Consider the following 20,486-nt stretch of genomic DNA (forward strand, 5'->3'; position numbering starts at 1 on the left):
GAGGCGTGGTCACCTTTGCCCTGTGTCTCCAGCAGGTTCTGCACCACCTCCTCGAGCCCCACCAGGTAGATGAACTCGTTGTTGGCGGCGCTGGGCAGGAAGTTGAGCTCGGGGGCGGGGGGCTTGGGTGGAGGGATCTCCAGCAGGGTCTTCTCCAGCTGCTTGCGCAGCGCCAGCTTGGCCGCGGCCTGCCGGCTGGCGGGGGAGTCGTTGGCGTTGACCCCGGCGATTCCGCCCTGCGCCGAGGAGCTCTTCATGTTGGTCGGGGAGGCCTGGGGAGGGGAGAGGCGGAGGAGGACTCCCTTCACTTTATCATCATCATCAGCAGCAGGATAATTAATTGCAATTATCTTAAATCACATTTCAACTCCCATTAAATTATTACTTTCTTTTCTTTTATTTGGAGGACTAACTTCATCATGAACATCAATTATAAAATGATAAATCACAATAATTTAAACTCCCTTTAAAATTCGACTTTCTTCTAGTCCCCCCCCCCCCCCAAAAAAAAACTGTCTGCTTTGTGCACGTTTGCTTTTTAAAATAAAGCCGTACCACTGTTGTCTCCTACAAGAGAAGGAGCTGGATTGAAGCAATTGTCCGATGCCCAGCATCATTTCATGGCACTTAACCCCCTTCCTCATCCTTTAAAAACAGCACATCGCAAAATCTTAGCTAAATGTATAACAGACTATTAAAAGGAAAAAAAAAATAAGTCAAGCCTCCTCCTCCTTGACTTGGGTTCTTGCAATGTTAAAAGCATGCTGGGATCCAAGCTGTGCAAAGTGTACTGAACGCGGCCCCAGCTTAAACGCATGTCTAACTGACTTGGGCATGGGCAGTGCTGTGGCTGTGTACCTGGGGGATGTTGACCAGCAGGCTGGTGTTGGGCACGTTGGCCACGCGGATCAGCCCCTGCTGGATGATTCTCTGGCCCTGGATCTGCACGTTGGGGACGGAGGCCCTGGGCGCCATGAGCAGGGGAGGGGGGCCCGAGCCAGAGTGCTGCTGCTGCTGTTGCTGCTGTTGTTGTTGCTGCTGCTGCTGGCGGCTGTGTATTTGCTGAGAAGACACAGACACGGGCTGATGTGGATGGTCAGTGCAGAGAGAGAGAGCGAGACAGACAGACCGAGAGAGAGAGACAGACCGAGAGAGAGAGACAGACCGAGAGAGAGAGACAGACCGAGAGAGAGAGACAGACCGAGAGAGAGAGATCAGGTTCTTCAAACGAATCATGAAAAAAGATAGAATAGCAAACAATAAGAAAAGAAAAAATCGAAAAGAATTACATTATATCCAGTTCTCAACCTGCTAAGTTTTTCACAACGTGTGCAACACGATAATGCAAAGCTAACATTATAGCGTGTTGTTGTGCTCACCTGTGCCCCCCTGACCAGCGGAGGCATGACTATCTGCGGGTGCTGCTGGGAGCCCAGTTTGGAGGAGAGCTGCTGGCCGCCTCTCACCAGCGGAGGCGGGATCACCGTGCCGGAGCTGCGGCCCGACGACACCTGGGGATCGAGGGGGAGAACGAGACAAATTAGAAATCCCACAGCCGGGGCAATGCTCTTTACAACCCAGCACGGCTTCATATACATGTGCCACTGCCTGACAGTCCCAAATCCAGGCTTACTTCACCCCACTGTGCCTGAAACACGTTCCTTACTTCAATAGTACCCCAGTAATGCTTTAAAAGAGCTTGCGAGTTTAAAAAAAAAAAGCAGCCCCCTGGACCGCCCACGGACACTGACCTGCAGGGATCCCTTGACTGCAGTGATACTCTGAGACCCCCGGACCAGGGGGGGAGGTGTGGCCACAGAAGAGCTCGAGGAGCCTGTAGGCTGAGAGAGACAGAGAGAAGTCAGAGCCACAGAAAGCACTGCGGCAACAAGTAAAACTACAGTGAAACCTGCTTATAAAAAGGACTGTACAAAACGTACATATCCACTGCCAACAATACAGGACACCAGACTACAGGTGGCTGTGACCTGCATCAACTTGATATTGAACTGCGTCTCATTACAAGTGCCAGTGGTTCTAGATATAAAAGAAGTCAGCAGCTTCTCCAGCTTAGCCTGCGGACTCGCACATAAACTACTGGACCTCGCCTTCCCCATCAAAACGTCATTTACAAAGTAAAAAGCTAGCGATCGAAACAAACACAGGAATGCTTTGACAGCAAAGGGAGCAGGCGAGCATTCAAGTCCAGGGAGCGTTTAACGCTCCGATTCTCCTCTGGGACGTGTTGGGCTGCTCCGATTCTCGTCTGGGACGTGCCCAGCCCTGTGCCAGCTCTGCAGTACCTTCAGTGCTGAGCTCTCTTTCTGGATCTGGCTCTGCCGCAGTTTCTTCAGCAGCACCAGCTTGGCCTCCTCCAGCCGCAGCTCCTCCTTCAGCCGCTTGATGATGCGCTCGCGCTCCTCCGGGCTGCTCTTCTGCACGGCGGAGAGGAAACAACGAAACACACAGAGTTACTACTGCAGCAGAGCCGCCAGGGACCCTGGAATGTGATCAACACACACCGAGAGTACCATTGCACCAGGAGGCGTCCACTGTGGAAGTGCTGTTAATACTGTAAACGTTACATGTGGATGTATGCATGCAACACTTGTGTACATGGAAAAAGACCAAATAAATAAACTACACCCAACACACCTCTAACTATGCAGCTGTCCTCTATATCACATGCATGTCTTTGATGATGGTTCAAACATTTCTATGATACTGGAATACAGCCGAGATTTAAAACCCTTTCTTTGACACAGTAATTTTCCCCAGACCCAACGCTCGCTTCATCAAAAATAGTTTTTAAAACAAGACCAGACAAAACTTGCTAAATAAAACGAGATGTACCCTGAACCACAGCCAGCCCCAAGCTCACCTGTAATTGGTTACAATTATAGGAGCACGGTTCGCCCAAATTACAATGATTATGATATTTTGTTAATTACAATTATGCTGCAGTAATTATAATGAACATGGTTTACTCTTTAATATAACCAAATCGCTAATCCCAGGTACGAATACAGAAACACACAACAGAAAGGAATTAAAAGTGGTTGAAAATACAAGAATAATGAATTGCTCCGTGTTAAAACACAACCTGGAGCGAAGCGTGGAAATGTGTGGAAATGAACTGCAATTGGTCAAACATAAGGTAGAATTGCAAATTCAACAACTGCAATTACACAGGTGTGCCAAGGTTCAACTGCAATTACATTGCAAATTATTACGAATGACAATTACAATTGTAACTGAGCCCACACAGCGATTCTGCCCCCTGCACCACGGACTCACCAGGAGCAAGTCCGCGTTCGTTTCCTTCGAGAATTTACTCAAGCCATTCATCCGCGGGCTGGAAGGCTCGTTGTCTGATAACACAATGATATCCGGAGAAGGAGCTCGCCTGTCCTTCTTCATTATTTCACTGGGAAAAGAAAAGACACACAAGAAACAGGGTCAGCGTGGTCAGACTTTCTCATTAGAAATACAGAAACAGACTCGGTATATAGGATTATATTAAGGGTTTAATAAGTGTCAATACTGTACAGCAGGGATGGAAAGAGACTCATATTGCATAGCAGTTTACCCCATTCCAGGTTGCAATACAAGCGTGATTAGCCACAGTGTAAAGGTAACAAGCAAAGGTCTGTGTGTGTTTTTTTTTTTCATCAAACTCTCAGTAAAACCAGGAATGGATCAAACTGCTATGCAAGCAATTTTATTTCCATTCCTGTAGAGAACAGACTTTAAAAAGTTCACAGGCGGCATTGTGAAGCCAGTTCAGTATGCCCACTAGAGGGAGACAAATACTCATTTTACATCATTTAAACCTTGAGCTGTAACTGATCCCCGTCTGAGGAGTGCTGGATTACTGTCGCAACGTTATGTAACCTAAATCAATAGGTACGCTCGGCACGGGGGGGTGATCAGTGCTGTGCAATTGTGCAGGAAGGTCTGATTTCTTTGTTCTGAACACTGTCCCTGCTGCAAAAATACAGTCGCTTGTATCCTCACCTCCCGTTTCTTGGAATGAAGTGAATGCAGGTGAGAAATATTTCGGTGGTACAGTAATATTCTAAAAGATTATCACTTTGATCCTTTCACTTAATTAGATTGGTAGAGAAATGTGCAAATGGCAGTTTACTTTGTTTTTTTTTAATTTTTTTTAAGTTCCCGACAAATAGTTTTTGAAAGAGCTGTGCAGCAGCTTGTTGTTGCGAGTTGAAATCTGACGGAGTCACTGCTGTCAATGTGAGCCCAAGCAAGCTGTGAGGATGAAAAAAAAAAAATACAAAACGGACAGCCGGTTTATTTCACAAACCTTGCACAAAAAAAAACAGAGAAGAAAACACAAAACATACGCGTATAAAAACCACACTGATACAGATTGTGCTTTTTATTTATTCCTTTATGACTCTTAATTATGGAATGTTAACAACATTCTTTGTTACCAAAATTTAACTTTAATGCGGATGACTTCTGCACAAGATATAAATAATAATTTTTAAAAAAGTGGGACATGGAAAATCTCTGCGATTCAGTCCTTTGCCATCTCTTCTAGATTAAATAATAAACTGATCACAACAGCTGAACTACAATAAAAAATAAATCAACAAATAAAAATAGCTATATTTAGCACCACACTGCAGCCCATGAGCTAAGGGAACTAACTTCCTGTATATTAATCACCCTACCAAAAGGGTCACATGACCCAAGCATTTCACTCCGTGGTCACGTGACCCCCCTCCCTTCAACCGTTCCTTCCACTGTGGTAACCATGACAACAGCCGGCTGGAACCGGTTTGTGACACACAGCCTTCATTTTGTGGAGTGAGGTGGGTTCAGGTGCCGGGAGAAAATGGAGTTGCTGCTCCTCGAGGGCCGGCCTGAGACTCGCACACAACTTCCTGTCTGAACTGAAGCGTGTTCCTCCAACACACAGGCTGCCAAGACAGCCACCAGCAACTCCTGCAAACGACTCACTGTCTGCACCCCTCAAACCAGCACAACAGAGAGACTGCACCCCAACACCATCCGACACACAGGCTGCCAAGAGAGCCACCAGCAACTCCTGCAAACTACTCACTGTCTGCACCCCCAAACCAGCACAACAGAGAGACTGCACCCCAACACCATCCGACACACAGGCTGCCAAGAGAGCCACCAGCAACTCCTGCAAACTACTCACTGTCTGCACCCCCCAAACCAGCACAACAGAGAGACTGCACCCCAACACCATCCGACACACAGGCTGCCAAGAGAGCCACCAGCAACTCCTGCAAACTACTCACTGTCTGCACCCCCAAACCAGCACAACAGAGAGACTGCACCCCAACACCATCCGACACACAGGCTGCCAAGAGAGCCACCAGCAACTCCTGCAAACTACTCACTGTCTGCACCCCTCAAACCAGCACAACAGAGAGACTGCACCCCAACACCATCCGACACACAGGCTGCCAAGAGAGCCACCAGCAACTCCTGCAAACTACTCACTGTCTGCACCCCTCAAACCAGCACAACAGAGAGACTGCACCCCAACACCATCCGACACACAGGCTGCCAAGAGAGCCACCAGCAACTCCTGCAAACTACTCACTGTCTGCACCCCCAAACCAGCACAACAGAGAGACTGCACCCCAACACCATCCGACACACAGGCTGCCAAGAGAGCCACCAGCAACTCCTGCAAACTACTCACTGTCTGCACCCCCAAACCAGCACAACAGAGAGACTGCACCCCAACACCATCCGACACACACACACACACACACACGGTTTTTGATGGCTTCATAATTAAACCAAGACAGTGGTTAAGTTCCCCACTCATTTTAAGGTTAGAGGAGAAGCGCAATTCAAATTTACGTTTTTACTTAGTTGAAGTCTAATTGGAAGTTTTCAAAATTAGGGGGGCTGCAGTGGGACACGCCACATACCACAGCCCTAAAACAACATAGCAGGTTAATAAAAATCACAGCAGGATTAATAAAGCAGGGGCGGCCAAAGTTAGTCCTTCCAGTCCTGGTCTTTGTTCCAACCCTGTTCTAAATTCTTTAATTGAACCAATTTTACCTCCACCCAGACCCTGAAGTAGTTCATGATCTCATTGTACCTGTTAAACCTGGAGTGGAATGAGCCTCCAGGACTGGGATTGGACACCCCTGCGTTAAAGGACGTTGGTGTTTAAATCTAGTATTTTTTAGATTGTTAAAATGGACCGTCCAGAGCATGTGGTCTAATGATGGACCACAAGACACTTTTTTTTTTTTGTAAAACAAACAAAAGTGCCTTTTGTATAACCAGGGAAGCAGAAATCCAGTCAAACCAATTCAACCTCATCTGTGTCTCTGGCTACGTGTGAAAGTAGTAGTTGGCAAAAGTTCTTCCATTTTTCACAGAAGAAGTGGTTCTCAAGATATCTCTTTACCAGTGTGAAGCCCCCCCCCCCCCCCTTGAACTGGTACTGACACAGATGAGCACCATTGCTTTATTTACCAGCAGGGATAGAAGCAAGACTCCTATTTCACAGCCGTTTCACCCATTCCACATTGTAACGTGCGCTTGATTAGCCACAGGTGTTACTTCCATCCCTGTCCAACTCCTGGTCTTTGATTCACCTGTAACCCAATCTAATTAACTGAACCAGCCTCCTTGCAGGTCCTGAAACAGTTACTTATTTTAACGTTACCTACACCTACATAAAAAAAAAAAAAAGCCTTGATGCATTCCTTGAATGTGAATGAAAGATTCCGTTTTCTTTCAGTAGATCTAAACGCAGCACTGTGGAGTGTTTCAGAGGTACGCATGACACACCGCAAAACCTGTAGGACCTGGGAGTGCTCTGGACCTCGCTGACGGGGTTTGCGCACCCCAGCATACAGACTGGGATGGAAATAAGACTCCTGTTGCATAGCAGTTTCACACACTCCAGGTTTTACTACGAGCCCCAGCGTATAGGTAACAAGCTCAGGTGTGTGTTATTAAACTCATAGTAAAACCAGGCACGGATCAAGCCGCTCTGCAATGGGGGTCTTGTTTCCATCCCTGTAGAGACTAGGGGGGTCTCACCTCTTGGCCGTGCTCATGTCGACAGGCTGGTCCCCCGTCTGCACCTCCACTTTGATGGTGGCCTTGACCTCCCCCCCCTTCAGCATCGCCTGCACCTTGGTGCTGGTGGCAGAGGCAGGGGTCCCAGGCTCTGCCTTGACCTTCAGATCCCCCACTCCTCCTCCTGCCTCCTCCTCGCTCTTCACGGGGTCCCCCTTCTCCAGCTTCATCTTCTTGGGGTCCCCCTCGCTGGGGAGCGAGTCTCGCTCCAGCGCCCGTTTCTGACTGCGCGTCCGGCGGACCGCCTCCTCCGACATCTCAATACCTTCACAGGAGAGAAAAAAAAAAAGTGGTTAAAATCCATCATTTGATTAATTGGGTTTTCAATATTCATTTTTAGGATAGCGAGTTTGTTAGTTTGAGTTCGGGACCACCATAAACACCAGCTTTATTATTCTTATTAATAATTGTGTTATTATGAAAGAGATTGTGCTTTACAGGAGACCAGAACGTCATCAAATGCCAGGGGAAAAAGAACGACCAGCATTCGCAAAACTCGTGCCAGTGATTGGGAAGACGTGCGATACAGAGAGGCTGACGGACAGCCTCACCACATCCCCTATCCCCCGCAGGTTCTGAGCTGCCTGCAAGGGGGAAGGCATTTCTAGCAAGGGGGGGGTGCAGGGTGGGGGGGGGCCTTAATTTACTCACATCCTGTAGTCGTCTCTACGGTCTGCTCCATTCTAGCAGACCCCTCTTATGAAGTTTTTATTTCCAGTACTGTCAGAACAAAATGAAACAAGGGAAAAAAAAGGGGAGGGGTTATTTATTTATTTATGTAAGATACAGGTTACCCAATTCACAGGGTCACCCCGAGGACAATTAAAGTGATGACAAGTATTTGAGAAGCCCCACTTTTCTGAAACTATGAGATGAGTTTCGAGTTTGACAGGCTGCGATTTGCAGGAAGAAATGAACAGGTTCCTCTTGCTCGGACCAGGTACGCTAAAACTGCTCGATACACCTTCACACAAATTCAAACTTTACTTCCAATACCTACTGTAGAAGCCGCTGGCAAGTCTTTGATATTCAAAACAGATGGGTTCAATAAAACACACACAAAATACATTTAATGTTGTCGTCCACAGGCACAGATAACTAACCTGACCAGCCCGTGTATCAATGCTGTGCGTTTGCTTTTTACGATATAGTATAGTAAGTATTGTTGTTGTTGCTCGGACAGACACAGTTATACTGAAGTGGAGGCATTGCATATCGTAAGACTTACAAATGTCAGCATACGTTTAAAAGAGACACAGAGGAACGGAGGTCCGATTATTACAGAGCAAAAATGAAAAGGAGTTATCGAAACGGTTACGGTGCAAGCCATCCTCATCTCTCTAGACAACCAGGACGCCCTCAGAAATGAAGAACAGGGCTGTGTTAATAGGAACCAGCAGCACTGGAGCGGAGCACAAACCCACAGTGACACTTACATTGCTAAACTTCAGCAAGAACTATCCCTGGAGACTGTGGATTGTACAAACACGTTCCTGATAACGGAGGAGAGATCCTATGAAAAGCACAACCTCTACAAACACTCTGCAAGCTATCCAGTCATATCAAGATTGCAATGCCACAATCCACTTCCTCCCGTGCCCCACAGTGCAAGATCACAGAATGTGTTCCTGTTCAGGAAACTGGCCGGGTATTGGGATGAATCTGGGACCCCCTGTTAGGGGCTGGGGGGGAGCTGACTGTACTATTTAGAGAACCAAGTCTTATACTGACAAATGAAGGGAGGTGCCTGTCGCTGTGCAGCACAGGAAGTGCCCTGCTCTTATGGGATAAATTTAACCCCTTCTGTTCCAAAAACTTTTTTGAAACTTTACTTTCTCCATTAGTGGGACAGTGGGGTAGCGATGGTGGCCCTGCAGAGTGATGGTGCATGCCTCTCTGTTACTACACGTAGGACACTCTCTCACAAACACACTCATCTCGCATCTGATAAAAGAAAGCTGACTCAAGGTCTTTCTCATCTCCATGACATCACTGGGGCCCCACATGACCCTTCCCAGGATTCACTGGGAGACAAAGCATTTTCCAGAAAACCAGTCTAAACCGGTTCGTGGGCGAGAGGCTGAAGCAAGTTTAACCCTCGGTGTGTCGGACTGGCTGCACAAACAGCTAAGCAACGCCTGTCTGTGAGAGAGACGCCACTGACATTCCAAAACACGCGTCTGGCAGGGAGGGAGGGGGGGGAGAGAGGAGAGAGAGAGGAGACAGTATGGAAGAGGGAGGAAGAGAGGAGACAGACACACACACACAGAGGGAGAGACAGAGTATGGAAGAGAGTAGGAAAGAGAGAGACACATACAGAGAGAGGGAGAGAGAGAGAGACTATGGAAGAGGGAGAGAGAGGAGGCAGAGAGAAAGGCAGAGAGAGAGTATGGAAGAGAGAGAGAGACACAAATACAGCATCATCACCTACAGTGTTGCTACTTTTAAAGTGCCAGTCTTCCCCTCTCATAACTTTACAGCCAACCCAGGTTGTCAGAGGCCACAATTACAAAGACATTGGCTTCATTATGCTTTATACATATAAAGTGTATGTGCAACCCTGTGATCACAGTAAATACAGGTTTTATTTTCTCTCTACAAAGGAAAGTCGGATTTGTTGACCTTTGACTACCTTGACTTCTTTTAGCAAACTTTCCTACACAATACTCAAAACAAAAAGTCGTCATTGCACGACACCCTCTATAAAACTCCCAGCAAACTCCCAACTGGTTCCCAGCTATCTGATTCTAGAATGCACCCACGCCAACCTTGTGCAGAACACTTAAAAGCAGAGAAACCCTTCACTGCACCAAACGGAGGCAGCCAGTCCTGTATGTGCAAGAGTGTGACACATCCCGGAGCGTCTCTGTGGCTTTGCGAGGACGGGTGGCAGCCTGTCTCCAGGGCCAGCACCAGTAATGAGCTCCACTCCAACCAGCAGCCCTTCACTCTGATCCAGCACAGCAGCGGCTGGGCTTCAGGGAGCTGCATTATTGCAAACAGTTCTGCTTGCATACCATTTGTTTTGGACTAAGTCCTCAAGGGCTTACTTGACTACTTTTTTTTTTTTATGTTATTTATTTTTGAATATGGGACAAATCTCCTTTTACTATTATATCTTCACCAGTTTCTGGAGAGTGGAGATAGAAAAAGAGATGACATTTTAGTAAAAAAAAAAAACAAAAAAAAAAAAAAACTTCTAAAATGGTACGAAGTTCTTGTGAAGTTTTTACAAGAATAGTATTTACTATTTGAAAACACTCTGTTGAATTTTGGTTGATTACGAAGGGAGGGAAGGGGCTGGGACAGTGTGTGTGTGTGTGTGGGGGGGGGGGGGGGGGGGGCGGGGGGCGCTGGCAACGTTCCAGAACAGCGTCCTGCTGTCTGGCAAAACAACCTTTAAGCACTCCAAATGTCCTAAAGTTGTAGTAATAACAAAACATAAAAATACACAGTCCGACAGCATGTCTAGTTGCCTGCATTTCTGTTTGCCAGGACTGTCGACAGTTTACTGGCAAATGAAAATCTGCCCCTCATTATGTGACAAACGCCAGCAGGGCTGGTTCACTGTTCAGCCACATCAAGATATTAAAAATACATCCACCTTTTTTTCCCCAGAACACGAAGCTGTTCTGTTCTACGCTGCTGCAGTCTTAATGCCTCTAACGCCACACTGGGCTCGCTCTCCTTGCTGTTATTCAAAATGATACAAGATAGGAGATTTACATAACAAAGGTCATCCCAGGCCACTGTCCCCACCCCCCCCGCCATGCACCTCGTCCATGACTTACACCCTGCCATCAATAAGTACAAAGACTACAGTCACTCAAGTGACCTGGGATTCGCGCAGGAAAGCTTCAATCCACACAGGGCTGCCTCGGAGTCCCCCGGAGAGCCAAGGGGGAGGAGATCTTTTGAATTAAAAACAGCCTGGGGATTGCTGGGGACGGGTGTGAGACTGGGTTTATAGGGGACCACAACCACATACAGAATTATCCTCTCCTTAGTGATTTATAAAATCAGGGGTTGTCAAACTCAGGTAATATTTACCGTTGCAGAATTGCAGTGAAATTTATATATATTTCATGTATTTTGTTTTCTAATGTTTATCTACACAGATGTATTTCTACAATATATTTAAAAGGGCATTAGTGTGGTCACGGAGGCGCTACAAAGTTGGAAAAAAGTTTGAGAACCACAGATTTATAATCAATTACTAGGAATCTAACACCTGCAGCCTTCGTGTCAGCTCAACGCTGTGCACTGGGAGTCTAACCTGCAAGGATGTGGGGACGGTGATAGTCTGCCTCGTCTGATGCAATGCAAGACTGCGTTCCACTCGATTTTTTAGCAATACTCTTGGGGCTATAAGCACTGCGCACTTCCTTTGTTGAAGTGTATACAAGCACCGGCCAAGGAGCACCAGTCCACAGACATGATTTATAGCGCCTGATGCAACACCAGCACTCTGCAGGAGTCACGAGAACACTTGCTTTTTTGACTCCTCTATAGAGAAACCTCACCCTCCCTGTCAATTTTACAATATTTATAATAAATGTAAAATAAATAAATGAATAAATAAAAAGCACCCATGCATTATGAATATCCCTGCTGAGATTCTGCAATAAAACAACAGTAACGAAGATCAGAGTTTAGTTTGTTTTCTCCCTTGAAATCCCCACCCTGCTGCTGCTGGTATTTCTGCACCTCCTGGGAGAGGGGTCACTCCATTACAAAAGCCCCTTCGTTCTACTATACTTGCACCACCTGAGCTCTCTGCAGTAATAAACAACCAGACAGCTTGTTCACAGTGCAGGCAGGTGAATGTCACAATGTATCTTGCCCTAGAGCATGAACACACACAAGCCTTCACACTTTTAACTGATCATCTGCAGAGTTGCCTCCCCAGAAGTCCCTGCGTGCAGTCACTCCGGGGCACAAAGGGTTAAGCCCTGCCATTTTAGTGCCATTCACAGATCAGTCCGTGAAGGGTGTTACCTAACAAAATGGCAGGCTTTAACCCCGCGAGTGCCGGAGTCTCCCCTGCACCCTTCCCCTTGCAACAACAGCGCAAGGGAAGACCAGGCTGCAAACCCCAAAACACTAAACTGGGAACAAATGATTGTCCACATTCAAATGGTCATTTAACAGCTCTGTATTGGAAGACAGAATAAAGAAAACAAGTCTACAGATGTACTTCATACATATTATTTAATCTTCACCTGCCGGGTGATTTGGCTCACACTCCAACACTGTGTCTGAACTGATCGGCTGACGGCTGGATTTCGTTTGAAGCGTTTTAGCTCGAGTTATCTTTTGGGGCTAACCTGGGCAGCGATGCCTTCGCTTGTTGACCAGGATCTACCAACTACCTTTCTTACAGTACCTTGATTTTCTGTGATTAGAGTGGGACTTGTGTTTTTTTTAATTCTTCTTTAAACCAACAAAAAAAAAAAAACCCACACATTCCAAGACAGTCAGCTGCGGCCCACAGTCACACTATTTATAGAAACTCCCCCTCTTTGCCAGCTAGAAATTAAACTGTGCTCCTCTTCTCTTGGGAACCGTAGACAGGGATCCCAGCGCTCAGAACCCATTAAAAACACTCCACGTTTCTGTTCTGGTCCTGCAAAAATTAATTCCCCACAATCAAGTTTAACACCACAATTATTCCAATTCCTCCGTGCCATACAGGTTTACAACACGCCTTCTTACAGCAGCACCCTAAAGCACCTCGCCAGAAAGCAGACATCACCAGCTTCAGCAGTAGAGACACTGGCTTCCTCTCTCCTCGAAACCTGCTTTCTGGATAACACAAGACTGCCTCTTGTAACTGGACCACATTTCAATCTGTAAAGCACTGCTTTAATTCAATTGCTCATCTTATTTGTATCATGTTCTTGTGTTTACGGAAGTGCAGTGGTTTCATTTTGATTGATTACAAGTATAGCAGATTGGAGACATACATATATCTTAAAACACGCGAGAAAGAAATGGTTTATAAGCTACAGTGAAAAAAAATCACACACTCTGCTGCTCAAAATCAGTTTGGGGAAATTCATTTTCTACAAGAATGCATGTTCTGCAAAATGATCCATTCCGATTAGTAAAAAAAAAATCAATAATAGAAACGTCGCCACATGGGCTTTGGGAATGCTGGTTTAACTAAAAATGACAGCGTTGAGTAATGCCTGCGAGCTCAGATCCGGGTTTCTGAAATCTGGGCTACACCACATTCTCCAAGAAGAGAGTCAAGTCAACAGAACAAAACAACAATGGCTTGGGAAACTCCTGCAGCTTCTCAATAACCACAAAACCACTGACACACCCAGTCTAGCTCTGGGAAGGGGGCAATTAACAGACCTGGGTTAAACATGCTGAACTGCAGGCGGGGCGTGTACACATGTAGACACATACATGCGAGTCTGTGCGCAATACACTACATACATGCAGAGGTATATGCCAGGTGCCGTGGACGAGTGAAAAACCAACATGAGAACATGAGAAGATCTAAAAGGTTCGATTCTCAGGAGGGTTTTGGTTTTAGGGCGAGGAGACACTTAAAGACTGGAGAGGCTAATGTTTAAGAACGACATCCAGGTCACAGGTCAGAAATCAGCACGCAAAGCCATTAAAAGCCAGCAGTGTTGCACACTCGAAATACCTAAAGTGAAAAAAATGACACCGGATTCAATTAACAGCTACAGGCTAACTGTCGAGCAGTGTGTTAAAAGCAAGGGCACCATTTAGCCATCTTCTAAAAAGAAGATGCCATATAATCCTATTAGAGGAAGGCAATTCGCACCCCATCAGTACTGACCACAGGGTGGGTCCCTTTATGGTCTTATTCAATTTAAATTTTCTACAGTGATGCTTGCATTAAACTGCCAAAAACAAAATGAAATTAATATTGTAATCAGAGCCAGGAACTGGATATCGCATGCCAAGCATTGTCCAGAGACGACTACAGGCTTGCGGTAAGGCATTGCACTCACAACAGCAAAAGAAACTGCTGGACAGACAGTGAGGAAACAGGCATCCAATCAGCGAGATGCGGACAGTAAGCCTGACGCACCAGCCAGCCGCCCTGCATCTTCCAGTGAAGCCTGAATTGCGTTTGCATTGGTATGTCCAGACATCAACGCACCGTGATTCCATAATACTCCCTTGCTTAAGTCCTGCGAAAATGACCACAGGATTATTTTCTGTATTCAACTGCCTAGGAAAGCACATCTAATGCTGCTGTCAGGTGCTGGCACATCACCAGTAAAGATCTGTGAAAGAAATATCCTACTCGCCCTGTTATACACCAGATATCGTCTTTGCCTTTCAATGTATTTATTTACTGCAGGTTTGCTCCAATTGTCCGAGATGTGGAGGGGAAGGTGGGTTGGGTCCAGGGGGGGCTCTGGGGTAAGTAAATGTTGCTCTTCTTTGAGCGAGCTTGGAGATGTTTCTGCTGATCTCACCCTTTGGCTGCAAGAAGACAAGCATGAATCCTGCCTACGGAATAGCGGGTACACTCCATCTGCCAAAACAAGTGTGCCGGAGCGAGCGAGTGGTCACGTCACTCTGCACAGCAGGAGCTCACGCGTGTGGAGGGGAGTTTAGCAGATATGCAGCGCACACACGCAATCTGGCACCTTTGCAAGAAAGGATTCGTCATAAAAAAAAAAAAAGGTGTCGGCAGGCTATATAATGTCACGCAAGTTAAAGGAAATTGAGGGTTCTCCAAGTTCTGCACAGCATCCGACCATTACACACCTACATTTTCAATATCAAACTTTTGCACTTGTTTCATCACTAGATCACTACCCCACCGGATATCCACACACGCAACATTTATCAAACTCTTTTCACCAACATGGAAGATCTATAAAAACAAAACACAAAACACAACACTCCCACTTGACAAACTCCCAGCTGTTCTACCCAGCAGCACCAGAGAGATAAGACTCAGGTCTCCTCTGCCCTTGACCTGCCTTGCTGTCCAATCAGAGAGCAGGGCTGTACAGTACAGTAACACAGTTCAGTGTCAGAGAATGACACTCTGCTTAGCAGGAACTGCCCATCCCCCTCTCTCCCTCTGTCTCTCTCTCTCTTACTGGCAGGAAGTCAAGGCACCCAGGTTGTGAGGCTAACCATCCGCCGTGGTGTACAAACAACTCGCTGCCTGCCTCGCAGCTCAGCAACCTGACAGGCGAGCTTCAGAGGGAGGTAGCTTCCTGTTTACTGCCCAGGCGGCCAGACAGCCATCCGGCATCTTCCAGAGAAGCAGCACGGCGGACTGGGAAATGGAAGCAGCAGGTCGTGTCGTGAAATGGTGACTCGCTAGGGGCTCTTCCAGCAGTCCATTCAAAAAAAAAAAATGTATATATATATATATATATATATATATGTATATATATATATATATATATATATATATATATATATATATATATATATATTTTTTTTTTTTTAATTGAACAGTTAACTAACTTAAAAAGACCTGGTTAGAAGGTGACTCTTGACTGACTAATTTAATTAATTTAAAAAAATAAATAAATAAATAATAAAAAAAAATTCAACATTAATAAATGAAGGTGGCATGGCTGGAGCAAGGTCCTGGACGGGAATATACTGGTTTTGCTGGTGGATAGGTTCCCCAGACTGGGACTAGAAGCAGCAAACTGGAAGAGGATAAACGCCAACTACTTCTGAGCTGAAAAAAACATTAGAAAATACTGGGGGTCCGAGGACCCACTGAAGGTTTACTTTTATAAAATCGTCTATTAAATACTAGAGCAAACACCACCTCTAAAAACAAACAAACAAACCAACCAAGTCTCCATTGCTATGGATCAAAGGGCACTCCATCAGAACAGATCATACAGGCTCAGGTTCCCTGACTAAGGGAAAAGTGACACCATATTAATATTTACATGGCAAAGTCGGATTAAGACTATGCAAATGCACAGCAAGCTGCGTCTCCCACAAAACGTGTAAAAGACAAATCTTATGGGCCATTTGAGAAGCGGACATGAGAAAAATGAAAGAACAAGACTTGTGTGTGGATGGGTCTTATCAGAAGTTTTTAAAAAAGTCTCGATCTTGTTTTGTTGCGTGTGCGTCTGTGTGTGTGCGTGCGTGTGCGTGCGTGCGTGCGTGTGTGCGCTCTAGGCAGTTGGGCATTGTTGCACACTGGCTAGCAGACTTGAAGTTCTTTACATCATGCTTTGTGCTCCTCTTTTGTGACGATCATCACAGATGCAAATTCATGAGATCGGGTTTCTTTGAGTGACAGGATTCTTTTCAGGACTGTATGAACGGCACAGTTTGCAGTTCTTTCAAAAACTTATTTGTACACATTTTATACTTTAAAAACACGCACACCCCCATCCCCTGCCTTCCACTTACTACCTTCAGGGTGGATTAGGGCGGACGCTGTACGACTCTCAATCCCCCACGAGACACACAGTATTGACTACAAGCAATGATAGATTTAATCGTGTAAAAGACGTTTTTCACACCATAAGGATGTTGGGCAGTAACGGCCAGAGGAACAGGAAATCTTAATTCTGTTAGGTTGGTCGACAGACTTCTCTTTCAATCCAGAATGCTCTCCCTTTAAATTCACTTTTTTTTTTGCATTACATGTAAATTATAGAATCTGCAAAGCACACCAACTTTAGAATAAAAAATATGTATTACTAAAAATATGAATTAAATTATATATAATTGTACTGTATTAGGAAATTAAAAACACCGTCCGTATCTTGAGTTACGCCACAATGTTTTACTAACCCAACAGCAGGTTTTTATTGGTGTGGCTTATCAGTTTCAGAGCAATAGTGAAAGTGAAAGGTCTATCAAGACCTCTCCACAGTACCTGCAGTACCTGCTAACTCTTGCGAGACTTGTAACATGCAGCTAAGTGGAAGAGACAGCTGCTAAACAACGGGACAAAACCTCAATGCAAAACGAGGGACCTCGTGAAAATCCTGATGAAATCTTTAACATGCATCTAATACTCGGTGCTAGCTTAGTTCTTTAGGGGACTATGCCACTGACTTCACTACACAATTAATCAGTTCATTTCTGACAAATGATGCAGGTCTTTTTATTACCCAGCATGGGTAAAACCCACTCTTTGTTTTTGATAACACTTACCAGAACAGCGGGAGGTGCTTTTGCAATTAAATGATACCCACCCCCGCCTCCACCCACCCAAGCATAGTAGTATTCTTCAGTTCTACAACTTGGGACCAACTAGAATTGAGACCTCAAACCAGGGATGGAAATAAGACTCCCACTGCTTAGCAGTTTGATCCATTCCTGGTTTTAAATCAGACAGACCTGAGCTTGTTACCTGTACACTGCGGCTAATCAAGCTGGCAGTAAAAAATGGAATGGGTGAAACTGATATGCAATAGGAGTCTTGTTTGCACCCCTGCGAAACCCAAGGTTCCTCGGAGCTGCCCAGGTCCACGCGTCTCTCTGACGTTTCCCGTCTCTGTTCTGGCTGCCTCACATTGTGTCAGTTACCTGAACAGGTGCCTTCTGGTCGTTGTAGCATTCAAATCAGAATATTCAAAACTTTTGTTAGGATGGGGAGGGGCTGAGCGGGTTAACTCTTAATCCCAGCTCTCATTTGCGTTTCTTGTTTTGCATCAAGCACTTCTTGGAACATAATCGACTCCTCTTTTCAGAAAGTCAGATCGTGACTCAAGGCAAGGCGGAGACACAGTGGAAACCCCCCCTGCCTGGGACTGCGGACGCTGGTCTTCAGCCCTGGGCTCCTATCAGGCTAGGGTGTTTTTTTTCAGCAAGTTTAACACTTTAAGGTCCCACAAATCAAAACGATGCAAACATTCTTATTTTTGCAATGAGGTTTCACGAATCAGGGTTTCAAATGTACTGGACAGGTTGGACCTGGTCATCCAAACGTATCTGAAGAAGAAACCATTTTAACAACCGCTCAGTTCCTTGTGTGCCTTAAGGGGCAACGTTTGGCACTTTCCTGAGCTGCTTGCTTCTGCATGTAAGTCTGCAGCATGCATAATGGCTGCTGCATGAGCTTGCCAGTAACTACACCCTGAGCACTGCAACCCCCAACCCCGCAAACACACAATACTCTGAATACTGGATGATACAGACTCTCTTCCGACTGCTGTTCATTTCTATACAGTATCATACAGCCAGTTCTAAAAGAGAAATAAAACAACAGCTTGACTCCAACTAAAGTGACGTGCTGGGAGCTACAGCGAATGTGAACAAGCATGCTGCTGTGCTGGGAAGCAGTTTAAAAAGCAAGACGAAAATTTCAAGTAAAAAACGCGTGGGCCATTCTGTGACACTGCAGTCCGTTATGATGGTAAAACAGTAGTTAGAAAATGTTATCTTTATACGAGACTATCAGCCACTGTGGTGGCATCAATGATAAAAATCATTAAGCCTGTAGATCGAGAGTGTTTCAGGACCGGGTTGTGGTGGAGTCCGTGTCTGAAACGTCCAATAGCATGCCTGCGTTTGGTCTCACAACGAGACTCTGGGATCGCGCTCCTGCAGTGAGTCCCCGGATTGAAAGTTACACGCGTCTCTGTCCCGGGTCAATGGGGCCTGCCTCCAGGGCTCTCCGATTCACTGGTGGCACTGGTCTGCCTCCCTGCTTCCTGCGGCTCCAAGCCTGGGGCAGTTTCCCATCTGAGGGGACCGACAGCAGCATCAAAAACCACGCAGCAGTCTCAACTAACGGAGTCGGTTTAGTTCACTGCAAGGCTGGTTCTGAACGGACTCAAGTCTGCCTGCCTGCCCTGTGCTCCATTTCCTGTTCTTTGTAACTGGGGTGCCTCTGGCAGTGAAGGAAACGTACAGCTTTACGGGGGGGGGGGGGGGGGGGAGTGTGTGTGAGTGATAGACCTCCTACGTTTATTCAGGGGCTGGTACAACAGGTGGGTACGGAATACAGCAGAGCTGCAGGCTTGTTCAAACTTCCGGCCAAGCTTCATTAGAGATAACAGCAACCACGAGCTACAGAAGACATTCATTGCCTTTTAAAAAAAAAAAAAAAAAAAAAAACACCCACGAAACTCTTACCCTTGTGACAGCTTCTTATTGTTAAACTGCTTTCTAATAGCCTGTCCACCTCTCCTTTGATAAGGACCATCTGAAAACAGTTTTGGTCAAACAATGAAACGGAGGTTCCCAGAAATGTGAAACGAGTTCCAGGAGCTGGGAGTGGCACTGCGTGTTCCATTTAAGGAATGTTGGGAGGGTTCCTCTTTTTTTGTTGTTGAAATTTTGCTTGACAACGAGTGTGCTGTGATGCACCCCATCTTACTAATGCATAGCAGACAAGTACAGCTGCATAAGTCAAATGAATAAATAATATCTGGAATATTAATACAAACTTGTAATCTTGCTACCAGGGTTATTTATATATATATTAATATACATATACACACACACACACACACACACACACACACACACACACACACACACTGCTCCCTTGCTATAACACGGGTCTCGGAGGGGGGGGGGGCACACAATATGACCGTTATAACCGAAGAGCATTATAAACGGGGGAGGGGGTGGGGGGCGCCGCGGGACACAACACACATCTGACTACAATACAAAAACAAAAACAAAAACTGTCTCTATAATGCACATATAGTGAAGCGAAAATGTAACTTTCTATGAATTAACTATGTAATCAACGTAAAAAAAAGGGAACATTCCCACTCGTGGATCACTTTAATTTGCAGTTTTTAAACTATAAAACAGCCTGGCTAAACGTCGGAGTTCAGTTCGAAGCGACAGACAACCAAGTGCGAGAAGGACAGCGGGTCGGGAGAGGGGAAGAGGGAATGGGCTCGCCCCAGATTCAGCTGCCGGAGCGGGGCTGAAGCGTCTCGACTCCTGGAGAAAAGCTGCAGCTCCTCTCACAGCAAAAAAAAAAAAAAAAAAACATTAGGAAAGATAACCACGTAATAGGCCTAATATTTATTCAGTTATAAAACGCATGCTGAATAAGATGTCTGTGTTATAAAGTGCCAGCGCAGCTTTTCTTCAGTTCAGATACTGCATCAAAAGGGAGAGACAGAAACGGAAGTTAGACTGAGAAGTTGTTTACAGTTTGAGCACCACCAGTACTGTATTTACTGTAGAAATATTGCATGAATCACTAGAACTGGGGGACATGCTGTAGGAGCGTTATATTCGAGGCGTGTTGTAACCGAGAGCCTTATAGCGAGGGAGCACAGTATATATGAAATCCCTACTGGTTTTATTGTTCATCCCTGTGGTGCTGGCTTGTTTAATGGTAGGTGTATCCTGGACTTTGACAGGCACTCCTTCCACCCCCCCTGGGTCCTCGGTCACTGCAACCCTGC

The 20,486-nt window shown here is 45.8% G+C and overlaps 1 protein-coding gene across 4 annotated transcripts in view; it reads right to left on the minus strand.

Annotated features, from left to right (window-relative positions):
• LOC117966345 (transcriptional repressor p66-alpha-like) overlaps positions 1 to 20,486 on the minus strand; it is a 36,346-nt gene that overhangs the window by 7,959 nt on the left and 7,901 nt on the right. For 3 of the 4 annotated variants that reach the window (XM_059013825.1, XM_059013822.1, XM_059013823.1), the window contains exons 2-9: positions 7,762 to 7,830; positions 7,072 to 7,375; positions 3,298 to 3,427; positions 2,304 to 2,435; positions 1,752 to 1,841; positions 1,380 to 1,511; positions 859 to 1,062; positions 14 to 272 (exon numbers count right to left, since the gene is read on the minus strand). In XM_059013825.1, the coding sequence (XP_058869808.1) occupies positions 14 to 272; positions 859 to 1,062; positions 1,380 to 1,511; positions 1,752 to 1,841; positions 2,304 to 2,435; positions 3,298 to 3,427; positions 7,072 to 7,375; positions 7,762 to 7,792 (1,282 nt within the window). In that variant the 5' untranslated portion in view covers positions 7,793 to 7,830. The remainder of the gene's footprint in view (positions 1 to 13; positions 273 to 858; positions 1,063 to 1,379; positions 1,512 to 1,751; positions 1,842 to 2,303; positions 2,436 to 3,297; positions 3,428 to 7,071; positions 7,376 to 7,761; positions 7,831 to 20,486) is intronic. The other variant, XM_059013824.1, reaches the window with a different exon arrangement.

This window comes from Acipenser ruthenus, chromosome 47, assembly GCF_902713425.1.
Source record: "Acipenser ruthenus chromosome 47, fAciRut3.2 maternal haplotype, whole genome shotgun sequence".
Taxonomy (NCBI): Eukaryota; Metazoa; Chordata; class Actinopteri; order Acipenseriformes; family Acipenseridae; genus Acipenser; species Acipenser ruthenus.